This window comes from Acyrthosiphon pisum, chromosome A1, assembly GCF_005508785.2.
Source record: "Acyrthosiphon pisum isolate AL4f chromosome A1, pea_aphid_22Mar2018_4r6ur, whole genome shotgun sequence".
Classification (NCBI taxonomy): Eukaryota; Metazoa; Arthropoda; class Insecta; order Hemiptera; family Aphididae; genus Acyrthosiphon; species Acyrthosiphon pisum.
The window spans coordinates 75,593,247-75,609,081 of record NC_042494.1 but is presented as its reverse complement, the minus strand read 5'-3'; the positions used below and the strand labels follow the sequence as shown (position 1 = coordinate 75,609,081).

The following is a 15,835-nucleotide window of genomic DNA, read 5'->3' as shown; positions in this document are numbered from 1 at the left end:
AGCATACGGGTTTTGAGCATTAGGCACAATTTTAAATGGAAAAAATTGTGTTATTTCGATCCCTATTTTGATTGTGTATAATGCATATAATATAATATATTATATTATTGTTATTGTAACGAATTACCTTGCAGACATTGTGTAATATAATATAATAGTGTATTATACATTTATATATATTTTATAATAATATGAACTCGAGCACACGACGATGTATCTTCCGTCGCCGTTGTACGTAGAGCTAGCCGTTTCGAATACTTCAACCAGGAAGACAGCTGCAGCTGATGCTGTTTTTTTTAGATTATTTATTTTTCTGGTTCGTCTAACGATTCTATACGTTTCGTCATTATAGGCGGTTTCGATCGAAAACGATATGTTAGGTAGAGGTTTTTGGTCAATCCATATCCGTTTGCGTTCATACATTTAATATATATATTATATATTATAAAATACGAGGCCCGAGATAGGTATATTCTATATGGTATTACACGCTGTTATACCGTAATATTATATTATATAGATTTTTATTTGTCCTATTATATACCAATATTTAATGGGTTTTCATACCTATACGGCTATAAGACACTGCAGCTAAGCGGCTGGAATATTTTGAGCACGTCCCTTCGGGGTTGGGCTGCATAGTTGAGTAAATCCTTTGAAAGTGAGTTTAATAAAATAATATTGGGGCGAAATTTGACCCCACTCATTATCACCAAAATGACGAATGGATATTTTAGTATAAAGCACATAATAATTATATTATAAATATTTATAATCATACAGATACAATACAATTTAAATGTATCTGCAGATACGACATCGACATATTGTACATCTTGTGGATAATATTATAACTAGGACTGCAATGCGGTTCGCTGATTACAAGAAATTGAGCTGAGCGAGTTAAACACGCCGAAGCCTATTGAACTTGTTTTTTGAATGACATGGATTTGATAGATTCTGATCTTAATCGAGGCATGTTTCAAGTATATTTGTTGTGAAATTATTGATTTATGGCGGATCTATGTTTCTACAGAAACAAAATTAAGGTATCAAAATTTAGTTTTTCGGTGATTATTCATCGATGGTAGGTAGGACATCGATCAAAACCACTTGTTGGCACTCAGCGATGTCCACACTACCACCGTGCCAAGTTTGGTCGAGATTGGTTAATCCGTTGCAAAGAAGTATGCCGTTTAGTAAACGGCTATCCCGCGTATAAGAGCTTCGCCTCGCTCAGCTCAATAATCTATATATAGAAAAATGGAGCGTGTAAAATGTCATTACCTCATCAATCAAGAACGGCTAGTCCGATTTGGCTCAAATTTTTTTTTAAGATGTTTGTAATTGCCAGAAGAAGGTTTTTACGAAAGAAAATTTTAGGAAAATCCACCGGAAAAGTAGAAAATCTGAATGTAAAAAATACAACAGTGGCGCAACAGTGTATTATATATTGCCATATTGGTTGCTATTGGTTTATGTTTATTGATTTATATTATTATTTTTTGTCATTATATATATATATAATGAATGTTTGTGTGTAGATTAGACTTCTGGTATGAAGACAGACTAATCTAAAAATGGTTAAATTTGTTTTTTTTATTCATCTGATATTAGTACGGTTAGGTTAGGTTAGGATTTTGTATTAATTGATTATATAATTAATCCACCATATACGTTAGCTATTTTTGATGTCCCCGTTTTCAGTTGTTTATATGAATAATGGGAGTTTATATTAAATCGACCTTTGATTAAGTGATACGTTTAATTCGATTAGTGAAGTGAGGTCGTTTTACCTACTCTTTTGATATTTGAAAATGGTCCAGTATGTCGGCTGTCTGGAATGTGGAGTTAATTTCTGGCCTCGGTGAAATTTGGACAGTGGACGATAATAATGTGTAGGTACCTATATTATAATAATGGAGGTTCCGTGTTTCTCATCGGATGTCTCGGTATGAGTGGACTAATTAATAATAAAATATATTATCATTATCATATTGTTATTAGAACCCAATTAAATCTCGATGGCAGTCAATTAGCTCGCTTAAATGTAAATCTAGACTGTTAAAGGTAACGCAAAGCTGATTATCACTTCGTGATACGCACACCATATTATAGTATTTATAACTCATTCTATTTTATATACGACTCAACATTATAATGTGATAGGTATAGGCTATGATATATAATATTATTATATTATAATGTACATGCAAATCGTATACTATGTGGGCATACCTGTATAGTATAACATAATGATATGTATTGGATATTTAGGGTGGTCCGTATGATATACAATTATTTATTGGCCACTAATTTAACGTGTACCTATAAGTAATACGAGTCGTATGCCATTATTATTATTATGCATAATGTATAAGTATATTAAAGACATAATATAGTTATAACTTATAATAATATCATGTACACGGTTGCGGCAGTCACCGGTATTTTATGACCTATAAACGTTTTACTTAACATAACTATATACGATTCGAGTGCAATTAACGGACACCCGACGTGTGTGTGTGTATAATATATAAATATATAGAATTATATTATAGTGTATTTTAAAGCGTTTTATAAACGGGTCTAAAAGGGAAATAAAAAATTCGCAAATAATTCGCCACACTTATTATCAAATAATATACAGCTGTAGCGCTGCACGACGTCGTTTTTTTCTGATCTCGCCTCTTGCACGTGCTTATTATTGTACGTAAATACTATATCGTATAACTATTGATTATAAATACTAATGGATTATAGTATTTATAATCAATGGTATAACATATAGAATAGGCATAGGCGTAATTTTGAGGGGGCAAAGGGGTGACAACGGCCACCTCAGATATTTAACTGATTGGGCCATAGTGTAATTTTACATTATAGATTTTTAGTTTACCACTGATTGCCCCCTCCCCTCAAACATTTATCCCAGATTAAACCTATAGGATTAAAAGCATGAAGACTAGAGACTATCTCGCATGATTATAATATAAACACATATTATGCACAGACATTATACATTTCAGTATACACCATTACACTCAAATAAAGTTCCATCGTTATCGCCGATTGGTCATTTCGGCACTGCTGTCAGTTTGTCACACGTCACAAATCAATCGTTCAATAAAATATTCTGGTATCTCCGAAAAAAGTAGAGGGTGGATGGTGCCTGCTGACTGGTCATTTTATTTATTTTATTTTTTTATTTTACACATAAACGCCATACGGCTTTTAACAATATAATACATAGGTATTATGAATGTAGGTATACACTGCACAGTAATACATTTATAGATATTAGATAATATATATTATATAATAACAACAGTGAATATCTTATAGATTAAAATATATATAATATTACATAATGAGCTCTTAATTACTATCGTTGATATTAATAATGAGATAAAAAAAAAGAATAAATACAACAAAAACAAAAAAACCATAATGAGACAGTCATCAAAACTTGATTGACTGTTAACATAAGAACATATTTTTAAATCCATGTAGTGTAGTGACTCGTATAAGTTATATTATATTATAATATTATATATTTATATCACACTGGCAAATATATCACATAACAATAATTTTCCGTCGGTAAATATAGCTTTTGAAACATTACCCGGTGACCTCGAGCGTCGGCGCCTCGATTTCGGAGCAAATAGATAATAGAACAAACTGTTCAGCAGTGTAACATGTTAATCACAGCGCTGCAGTAAACATGATAATAAATTCAACGCCGAAGTGCAGACGTGTTCGGCGGAAGACTTCTAATTATTATTATAAGACCGAATCTATGGCGAAATATAGTTTTTAAACACCTACATATGGCTGTTTGGTCTGCACGCACGTCTATTATTAAAATATCGTAAAATATGGATTGTGTATGGTTGTATAAAATAAATACATATCATATATAGGTAAATATTTCGTATATGTATATATTTTTTATAAATGTGTATATTATTATGTATATATAGGTACGTGCCTATCGAATATAATATAGACAATATGCGTTTCCTTTAATAAAACGTCTCCGTTATTTATGCGTTTATAAACTGGTTTCGGTCATTTTTTTTTGTATCGAGAAAATCGCCGTTGAAATAATTTATTACCTACTCGATGTTATGTGTATTACGATTCCGTGATATTATTATATTAAAATCATATTTTCGGACACACGACACGGATTTAATATAATATATATTATATTATGTATATACACGTTCTCTCCACAAGTGGTTTAATTGGATAATGACTAATTTCGGAACGATAAAAATATTTTTTACGGGTTTGTCACGCGCACGCGCGCACGTGAGACTTATAATATATTCATAGGTATTATCCAGTGGTATTATGTATATTATAGAGTTTATCCTGTGCACAATAAAAACATATTATAAAATAATATTATCAATGATAATTTATATCATATATTATTATGCGAGATATTTCACTATAATATTATATAGTCATATGGACGTATATATTATAGACACGCACGCGTTATTACTTATTCCCTATGTCTACACCCTAACACATATTTCATAAGTTGTTTTTTTATGGGTACCAACCGCTCAAAATCAGAATAAAATGCTATGTCTGCTGGTCACAGACGCAATTTGGCCCAACGTTTAGAGCCCAACGAGAGAGCAGTAGGTAGTATAATAATAAATCCGACAATATAAGTGAGGAGGCATGCTTGCATGGAGATCGGTGGGAGCAGTTATTTATGTTATTTATAATTGTTCTCAACAAAAAAATAAAATATTAATATTCACAAGTATTAAAAGACAACGTATACTCAACAAACTCCATACACTGAAGCACAACAAATTAATACATAATTTTTATTTCAAATATAAAATAATAATAAGGACCTATAGTTTTAATGTTTTAAAAAATAAAAATAAAATAAAATCTTACAGGCAGTTATATAATATATTATATACCTAGGTAGTAGGTTCTAGGGTTAACTCAATATATACATATTACATTTTTAGAGAAAACTTCGAGTAAAAACTAAAAACTATTCTTTTAAGCTAAATTTTAACAATTTATATACAACTACATAAATGGTGATTACCATAGTACCTACTAATAACTAATAACTAATTAATTAGCGTTTGTTCTTAACAACAAATTATTTTTAGATACCTCTTAATTATCTAGTTTTATTTCACAAAATATAAATCATAATTTAAAGCTAAAAGCTAATAACTAATTAATAATAGTTAATACATACTACAATATATTAAGACACACTGATAAGTGATAACTTACTGATGACTGGAATAAGTATCTATACATATTTTGTATAAATATCTCATACGGTAGGTACTCATTTTGATCTAATATAAGTGTTTATCCCTTATAGTTTATACTATAGCCATAGTATTATACTCTCTATAGTAATATAATAGTATCGTATTCAGTTGCATCAGTCGAGGGTGTAACCACAAAATGTTATTTGAGACTGTATTCGTCTGTTTCGAACCTCTTCTTTTCTTGTATAGGTACCTATATTACATATATATAAGACAATCAATAGATTTATATGGCTGCGCGATTAAAGCGGTTAAATGTGCGTCTACCATACGATTTATATATTTTTATTATATTTTAATAATTTCAATAAGAGTATACGATTTTAAACATACTTGAATAAGAGAATATTTGAAGGAGCATATTTGTTATATTTTTTTTACTTTTACAAACTTCATCCCATCACATTCATCACAACATTTTTAAGAAAATCTACAAATATGTTGTACAAAAAAAAATGTAGGTACCTATATTATAATATTATGACGAAATAAATATTTATATATTTTATTTAATCGATAAGAACATTGAACACTAAAAATGACTGACATACTAATAGGGGTACCAAAAAAAATATTCAGTAACTGCGATGAATGTTTCTAAGAATAAACTACAGGACATTATATTTTATTAATGTGAATATGTGACAGTGTGATCACTGATCAGTGGGCTGTACGCCTGTGGGTACTATACACTACTACTGTAACGTTTGTGGCTATGTATTATTTCAAACATTTTAATCAAATCTTTATCTGAATTTTGGTTTTGTGCCATTATATTATTGTAGAAATATCTGTTTAGGTAGGTATAAATGGTACAATAAGGTATAAACTACAATTGAAACACACTCACAAAGCATAACACATCGTCTTACATGTTAGTTATAATGATTCGGCAATAACTACTATAATAACTAATAACCAAGACATAATATTATTATTTATTATTAATATTATCAGAGGTGGATTTAGGGCTTTGGCCAGAGCTCTATTTTTATAGCACCCCTATATTTTCTAATAAGAATACTAATTATTTGATTTAGAAATTATTGCAGTATTTCAGAATATCCGTAGGTAGGTATTGGTATAATAATTTTGTATTGTGAATATTTATTTAGATACCTATATAAGTATATAACTGAAAAAAACTATTGGCCTCATCTTAACGTTATTACTACTGCGCCCTGGACTATAGCCTCTTTAACCCCTATTGTTAATTCGGTCCAGATTATTATGTAAGTAATTAAAATTTGACCTACCTAGTTACGGCCGTGGGTGAGTCACTACTCATCAAAGGTAGGTCAAATACATAACCACAGCTGATTTGATTAATTAAATATTAAGCATTAACCACCCCATAAAGTAGTATCATACTGGGTCAAAATAACTAATAATAGTATACAAATTACAATATACAAAGACACATTTAAACAATGCTGCAATGCAGCCTGCATGCCTATATATATTTTAAATTAGGTAAGTAATAAGTGGTCAGTGGACATATCCAGAGCCCGGAGTAGAATACTAACTAGCGCCGTGTCCTAGTGCACGAATAAGGACTGGCCCCAGAAACTAGAACTCATTTTGTTGTGTATAATTTAATTTATAAGTTATAAGTTTACAACATATAATATGCTGTGTTCCAGGCACGAAAATTGTTGTCAATCCCCCCTTCCCCAAATGAAACCTTTTCAAACAATATTTTTTGGAGACACAGCCACAAAGCATAGCCGTATTATAGGCAGAGGCGTACATAGGTCTTTCTTACAGGGGGGTGGGGGGAAATATATTTTCACCCATTCTTAAAATATAAATTCTTAACTAATTTCTTATAAGCCCCCCTCCAAACTTAGCCGTAGCCCCCCGAAAAAAAAGACATACAATTTTAAAATGCTATATTACAATGGTCTGCTTTCCTTTAATATATTCAGCCCCCCCAAGTCAAAAGTTGAAATTGCACCTATGGCCCCCGTTCTTCGACAACAGATTAGATAGCATAATAAATTATAAAAATAAATATTTTTATTTAATATATTTTATTTGATTTAAACATAAGATTACAATGCAATTATTTAAAAATTTTAAATAGATGCGGGGCGTCGTCGGGGCCCCCTGAGCCAACGATTAGTGGCCCTCTACAGGGGCATTGCCTCGGCTGCCCCTGCGGTTGTTGCGGCACTGTGTGTGATTAGGTGTAGTGTATTAAATGTTTAAGCACAATGAAAGCGAATCGTCGTCGTCGTCGTGCAATTTGTACGTTAACGGACGATATATAGTCAAGTCCTACTGTCGTTTATCATATTATATTCTTCAATATACTTTTGTTCCCGAAACACGACGCTTGCAGATTGTAAGCAAAAAATATTAATTCTTTTTTCTTATATTTTAGGCGGTCGCTTGCTGTACTATAGTGTTATTATACATTAACATTATACACTTATACATATACGATACCTATGTCTGTACTCTGTATGACTGTATGTTATGCACCTATATTGTATTATATATTTATATATTATATTATCCCTATATAGCTATATAGATAAAAACTACAAATGTACAATATAACTAGTACCTATTCAATCTAACTTAGGTATTTACTAATGTAATATAGGATTAATGATTATAGATGCTCGTTAGCGATGTACTGAACGCAATATGCATAATATAAAGTTTGTATTAGTTTATACTTTATTCCATAGTTTATAGGAAGGTACCTATAATATGGCTCTTCAAAGGGCCCAAGTCTAATAATTATATATGTACCAAAATTATGTATTTATATTTTTCTGAAAAAAATGCAGCCCTCTGCACAGTGCTTAAATTGGGAAAAATTAGATAAGACTGTAGGCACTAGGCAATATGTCTATAGTCTATACGAGTATGGAATTGTATAATGTTTATTATTTATGTATTCAGTTGTGGGTCATCTTCATCTATATAAAAAGTTCCGAAACAATATAATCCAAACACTATACCTACACGGCTACACTACATACAGTATACAGTATATAGTATACTATATTACTATCTATATACACTTTATAGATACACATCACATCACATAGGTACTCCTACCCAAGATCTAAAAAGTACTAATTTATAGATCTTACCTACTAGCTACTTAAAAAACGATACAAAGAATAAAAAGGAAATAAATATTTAAATTGCTAAAAGTTATAAGTTGTAACCTAATTAAAAAAATAGTACCTATGTACACTACTGCTAGGTAGGTATCTACACATTATTAATTATTATGTCATGATAATTCTTATAACAATTAAGATATTCTTATCAACTTTAAAACCTTTTAAATGGGAGTCCTTTCAATTTTTAAATTAAAACAAATTATTATAATAATATTTCCGGCGCTGTAGATCTTGACGTTAAGTGTTACCACTGCTATATTACTATAGCAGTGATCGTGATCGTGAGTGTTACTTCATAATTATAAAACCACGGCTGGCAACACTGTTCTACAAACATATGATATAATAATTATTCCCGTGGTGTATTGATATCAATCATTGACCTTGGTAATCTATCTATTGGTATCAACCAAGATAAACCGATAAAATAAATGAAAATTGTTCATGAATACTGGATCCTAGTGAATACATAATAACAAATAACAATAATAATATTATTATTCATTGTATTAACAGCTGTAGCTGTGGACAATAACAACAAAAACATTATTGTCGTGAACTTACTACGATATAAGGTATAGAAGAGCGTTCAGAGTTATTACGTTATAATATTATATAAGGTAAAAACACGATAATCGTGTTTATAAATTATAAATTATATCTGCCAGCTAGTTAAAGCACCTATTTTCATAATGTTACATTGAAATTTACTGGGAAAAATTTCGTTAAATTCGATTACTTATATTTATTATTTTATTTAGTACGATCAAAGTACATTGACTTAATTTCCGTGACACGTAGTTTTCCAGGAAGTTGACTGCCTAGAAGGTGAGTCATAGCAGTTAGCACTTCATCTCATCCTCAATCATGTACCTATATGATGTTTTCGCGAAGACATCGACTGACACCGGGAAATTGGGTTCGAAGTTATCCACTTCACACTCGACACTCAGTTATTACTTATAAACCCTAGTCCTAAACACAAAACAAATTCCGTTTCTTATACGCAGCCCCGAGTTCACGATCTGTAACCAACTGTGTATGTGTATCACTAAGGAATTCACAAATATTTGTATTATCGTTAAGGTATAATTGGTAATTTTGATGGTTTTGATTTTTCTGAAAACTGATTTCGACAAAAATACGCGGTGTAATCGTAGCTGATGTAGTAGTAGATTTCCGTGTTTAGAGCGTTCTTGAAATGTTCGTCGCAAGGCCGATGACCGTAAAAGGTATATTTGTTTTATAATAATATCATTGTCATATTTCGTAAACTCAAGAGTCCTGATTCATTGATTACCAGTCCTTTGTCAATTCCTTTGTGACGGCTGAAACCTGAAACAACCAATTTTGGATTTCGTTGTGCCTTGTACACATTCCAGTTCGGCTATGTGATACTTGAGTTTAATTTTATTAATTTTCTCCGGGTTTTTAGTGTTTTTACGAGATTTACGAAATATCTACTTCAAAAAACTCGTACATTTTTTTTACTGTTCTACTGAATATTATATTTGTCACTTTCTGAATTTAATTTACCCACTATGTAAGTACTGTGTATAATATTGATTAATCATTATAAATATTCTGTTTTTTCCTGCTCAGTGTGAACATTACTAATCCTCATATAAATAATTCTTATATAACATAATTATATACTACAAATAATTTTATATTTTTTTTTGATTTTTAAAATATATTCCTCGTGTTTGGTGTCCGATCTGATTATCAATTTGTTAATAATTTTTATTTAACAGCTTGAAAATTATAAAATAATGTTTTGATTTTCATTATTTAAACTGATACCTATAATTGTACATATTTTGTATTTCATACATCAATATTGTTAGGGTGATGGTGTATTATGATTGTTTTTTTTAGTATTATTAAATGTCTATTCTTATTTCTATTATGTGTGGTATTTGATTGGTTAACTTTTTTTATTGACGCTTATTGTTCATTTAGCTAATATAGCCATTATATGATCTATTATTGAATTATAATATACCTAATATAGTAATATAGTTAGTTAACATCGAACAATTCTTCCCAAAGATATAGTCTAATTGAAAATGTCCAAAATATAAAATATCTGTTATAAAATTGTTCAGAAAAATTATTGTCCAAGCATAAAATCTACAGAAATGTGTATCGATCTATTATTCATTATCATATATTGGAGCTTTATAGCATACGACAATATCTCTTATAATCTTAAAAACACTACGGTGCAAACTGTATGCATAGATATGGGTAATTTAAAATAAATGCATCTGATTAAGGTTATTAGTTTAGCTTGAAAAGTTCTAGGTTTATTTGTTTTACAATCATCTGATTTACTAAAACATTTTTGAAACATATTATGCATTTATTAAAAAAAAAATTTTTTTTTCAGTTATTAGATCACATTAAAAACTTCTTTAAAATGAGTTCAGAAGATACATCCAATAATGATCAAGACAATCAATCAACACCAAATAGACCAATTCCCGGAGCTCGTCAAGAAATGTAATAGTTCAACATAAAAGCATTTTTGTTATTGATTATTTTATATCTGTTTTATTATAATTTTCAGGTTAAATAATATAACTGCTGCGTCGCCTCCGAGGTTCTTGTCATTACCTGAAATTATGGTAGCTGCTAAACAATTGGAAGATATTGCTCTTGTTCATGAGATAGCAGTCAATGAAAATTTCAAGTTGGAGCCTCAAGAACATCCAAATAACAGGTAAAATTATTAATTAATTGAACATAGTATTATAAACATAAAATCTGTGTTTCTTGAATATTTATTTAATATATTTTTGAATGTGTTTTATTCTGTCAGTTTAATGAAACAAGTCAAAGACACAATGCATAAAGCATTTTGGGAGTTGTTGCGAGAACAATTAAACAGTGATCCTCCCGTATACTCTCAAGCTATGATACTTTTATCAGAAATTCAAATAGTATGTAAACATTTTTGTTTAGTATTATTATTTTACTAATTTAGTAACTTCATTAATTTAAAGAAAAATAAAATTATTATAGAGCTTATCAAGTTTGTTGTTAGACCAACATACTAAATTGAAAGAAGACATTGCTCAAGTTTTAAATGTGGAGTCTATACAAAATCAGATAGACAACGACTCTTTGGATTTTGAAGTAATTTTAAAATAACATAAGCAATGACGCTTTAAATATGGCTTGTCTTAACTTATTTATTTACCTGTTTTCAATAGTATTATACCAAGTTTATACTGAATTTGATGTCAAAAATATGTGCTCCAGTAAGAGACGATTCGATACGTGCTCTAACTTTATTAAATGATCCTGTTGATATATTTAAAGGAATAACAGAGGTAAATTACTAAATTAAGATTTAAATGTTTGCAACTGATAAAATAATATTTTTCTACATATTATTTTATTTGGTTTTGTTTAATAATTTCAATAATTTTAATATCATAAAAATAATTACAATAATTAATTAAATCAGTAACATTTTTAAGTGCCTATATGATAGCCTGAATAGCTAATTTAAATGTTCTATTATACAACAGAATTAATGATGAGATAACATATTGATATTAGTAACACAGTTTTGTAATTATAATATTAAATTAAATGAAAAATAATTTTGATCAGCATTAGTACTGTTGTTGAAAATAGTATTTTAAATACAATATATAACCTACAAACAATTGTCATTGACAAATTTCCTATGATGTAGATTGTTCAATACTGTAATCTAAAAAAAATTAGGTGGAAATTATTATATTATATATGAAGATAGAAGATATATAGCATATAAAAGGTAAATTTTCTTATTCAATTCTTACATATTATTTTGAAGTTATAGCAAATAAATAATTATTTTTAAATTTCAATAAATTTTTAGTCTTGTATGGTAAATATCAGTTTTGAAAAGGTTTGTTTAATATGCTGTGGCTTATTTTATTAATTTTTATTTAAATTGTGTTTTAAACCCACAATTTAGCCTTGTAACATTTTAATCTTAAATGTGATTTATTTTAATTTTGGATGAGGGTTCTCTGATTGATTGGTAATTTGGTGGAAACACTTGTTGTAAGTTTGCTTTTAGTAGCAATTACAATTTACAAAAATTATGTAAATGAGTTGAGTTATAATAGTAAAAAATATTTAACTTATCAAATCGTTGAGTAACCTGAAAAATTAATCTCATGACATAAGGATGAAGGCAGTAAGCCTATTCACCACAGAATTTTCGATCAAATGACCAAAGTGTTAAAAACAAATAATAGAATAAGCTTGCTTGCGAAGTACCTACTTGTATATTTTAATAAATTATATGTTTAAACACAATTTAGTATTTACACAATAGCGAGCAATTTATTTATTCATGACAAATTATTAAAAACTCATACCTGAGTACAGACATTTTTTATATAAACAAAACAAAATCTTTATTAAACAGTTTAATGAGTAATTTATTCAATATTTATATATTATGTATTTTATATTATGAAATAAGCATTTCCTTTTTTACACACAGAGGCTACAACTATTAACTTTTTTAAAGTAAATAAAATTGTTATAAAAACATTATACTGATTTTTAGACACTTGTTTCAAAAATTAAATATATTGTAGTGCTTCAGTAGACAGTTATTTACAGTAATAGTTATTAATTTTAAAGTGTATACTAATTAATTTAAGTATTGATATTTGAAAAATTAAAAAATATATGTTGGATGCCAATGGTATTTATTTGTAGACTTTGAGCTTGATGAAACTTGACATGGCAAATTTCACAATAACTGCACAACGACGAGCATTAAATGCCTGTAGTGCTGATTATGAACGAGATAAATTTGCAGAGTATTTAAAAGTTCAACCAGGTAAATCCCAATTTTTTTTTATGTAATTTAAAATTGATTAATGTTTATTTTTAACTAAAAATTATTAACAGATGCATTAAACTTGACTGCCGAATGGTTAAAACGCCACGTTAATTTTGAAAAGACTGCTGAACCTTATCACGATATAGTCGCAAGAGCTTATATGGAAATATTTGATTGGAATGAAAATGTTATATTCCCAGAGGTAATAAGGTTACAATTATGTGCTTTATCAAGGCATTGTTTATAAAAAGGCTGGTTATTATTTTCAGGCTTTATCATTGGACAAAGATAGATATTTGGCAACAAATAAAATGCTAAATCTTTTGATACTCGCAGCATCTACTTTTATTGTAACAATATCAACAACTAATTCCATTATTCCCAGAGACATTAATTTCAAAAATGATTTAAAAGAGTTTATTTTAAGTGTCATTAAACACAATGATTTCAACAAGTATTTATTATAATATTGACTATGTTAATTTATAAATAGTGGTGTATTATACTCCATCAATTTTTTTCCTTCTAGTAATGTTATACCAAATATTGTAAAACAGATAGCTCTTCATTGTAATGAGTATATATGTAGACTTAATCCAGATGGACTACTTGTTTCACCAGATATGGTCAATACACTTGAAACTCAAGTTTTGTCAATCCAAAACCCTGACAATAAAATAAGAGCTCTAGTTGGTAATATTATTATTTTGATTCAATATAAAATATAAATAATAGTATTTTCAATTTTATCTCATCTGGTTCTTATTTCAGAGAAGCGTTTCAAGGAGTTTATTGCTGCAGTCATCAGTTCTGACAATGCAGTTCCCCAGCAATGTCCACTTGGCTTGTCTGCATTCAAGGATGAATTAGCAGCCGTTACCGGCAGTTTTTTGCATCTTATCACATATAACAGAAAAGTATTTACCACGTTTTATGACGAAATATTAAAAAATCTTCTGAAACAATGTGATTTGCCTTGATTGTCTCTCAAAGACAGTATACTAAAAATGAATATTATCTTTTATTTTATCCTATACTAACTTTTTAACTAAAACTTTTTTTTTTCAATCATTGATTTATTTTTTTGGAACACAAATTTGTGACCAAATTAGAATCTAGAACATTATGGATCACATTTTATTTCTGTAGTTCCAATATAATATTAAAACTTATTATAATACAATTTATTGATAACAATAATAATTGTAATATTATTCTACAGTTTAATACTTCAATGTGTTTAAAAATCATTGTTACTCAGTAGCTAGTGCTACATGCCTATATCTAATATAACATATAACTTACACTAATAATTATTATAATATTTGTCAAATTATTATATAGCCTTCATTTTTGGTGAGCTAAAAATTTTAAAATTATATTAATCTGTAAAATCTATATGTATACAAAATACATTTGTTTACGTTATACCATAAGCATGAAGCTAGTATGTTATACTATAATTTTTTAGACTTTATTTTGTATTATTTAAATGTATGATCATTGTTGATAATTGAAACTAGTTTGACAGCTTGTAACACTTGAATCCCAGGTATATTCATATGAATAATATGGGTATAAACAATTGTTATTTATTATTGCAGATTTTAGTGTTGTAATGATTTATAAATATATAATATTAAATATTTTATATTAACCCCGACTGATATTTTCAATATTGTTCTAAAGTTAAAAAGCTCAGGTATTGTTGTAAGTTAATTTTAGTAGATAGTATAATACACATTTTATTTTTATACAGAAATTAACGTGTACTGTATCTTACAACATATTAAAGATGATTTATTTCATAATTACTAATTATAATTATTGGGTATTGACTATTGATTAACAATTTTTTAAGTACTAAATTATGAATCATTAAATTAAGAATTTTGTTTGAAGTTACCAAAACAGTGAATATAATCACAAACATTACACCATCAACATTTTTTTATTTCAAACTCAAAATTTGATTGATGATATCATGCATCAATCAATTATTATGTATGTACACATCTAATGGTGACGGGCATAACTAATTATTATAATATACTATATAGTACCTATGTACTAGTGTATTATAGTATTTGTATGCTTTGTGTATACATTTTCTTATTTTCTGAGTACAGTGAATGTCTCATGAAATTATTCGTTCTTTATTTTTCCTCTTCACTCTTCAAATAGGTACTATTTTTAAATATTTATATTTATGTCTTATGGACGTCGACACCAACATTATATTGAATAAAAATGTAAAGGTACAAAATACACAAAACTCCGACCATTGTTCATAATTCATAATTTAATTGTATATTATTATGATTAGATTATTTACAAACAGAATTAAAGAAATGCTAAAGAGGATTTCGAAAAACAATTAATTGTTTTCTGTCATTGACTCACGCGGAACAGCAAATTTGGGCTCAACCAATTGAACCAACCTTGCGTTAGTTTTATTCACGATTATATATATATTATTATATTATTATATT

General features: G+C 28.5%; 1 protein-coding gene across 6 annotated transcripts; it reads left to right on the top strand.

Annotated features, from left to right (window-relative positions):
• Nucleotides 1-8,918: 8,918 nt before the first annotated feature.
• LOC100168074 (T-complex protein 11-like protein 1) lies at nucleotides 8,919-15,167 on the top strand. 6 transcript variants are annotated; one of them, XM_016803471.2, is made up of 11 exons: nucleotides 8,919-9,057; nucleotides 10,875-10,987; nucleotides 11,055-11,207; nucleotides 11,307-11,427; nucleotides 11,510-11,623; nucleotides 11,701-11,820; nucleotides 13,217-13,340; nucleotides 13,412-13,545; nucleotides 13,613-13,797; nucleotides 13,873-14,036; nucleotides 14,115-15,167. In XM_016803471.2, exons 2-11 carry the CDS (start codon nucleotides 10,905-10,907, stop codon nucleotides 14,321-14,323), a joined length of 1,407 nt encoding a protein of 468 aa, XP_016658960.1. In that variant the 5' UTR covers nucleotides 8,919-9,057; nucleotides 10,875-10,904; the 3' UTR covers nucleotides 14,324-15,167. The 6 variants fall into 6 exon arrangements, with proteins under 6 accessions (XP_016658960.1, XP_003243699.1, XP_016658959.1 ...); XM_003243651.4 differs by having other exon boundaries at nucleotides 8,945-9,102; XM_016803470.2 differs by lacking the exon at nucleotides 8,919-9,057 and adding an exon at nucleotides 9,065-9,310.
• Nucleotides 15,168-15,835: the final 668 nt, after the last annotated feature.

Excerpts from the sequence above, each read along its gene's own strand:
- LOC100168074 (XM_016803471.2), top strand. The coding sequence starts at position 10,905 with ATGAGTTCAGAAGATACATCCAATAATGATCAAGACAATCAATCAACA. Across the intron at positions 13,341-13,411 it reads GTATTTAAAAGTTCAACCAG|ATGCATTAAACTTGACTGCC; the intron begins GTAAATCCCAAT and ends AATTATTAACAG. Across the intron at positions 13,798-13,872 it reads AAACACAATGATTTCAACAA|TAATGTTATACCAAATATTG; the intron begins GTATTTATTATA and ends TTTTCCTTCTAG.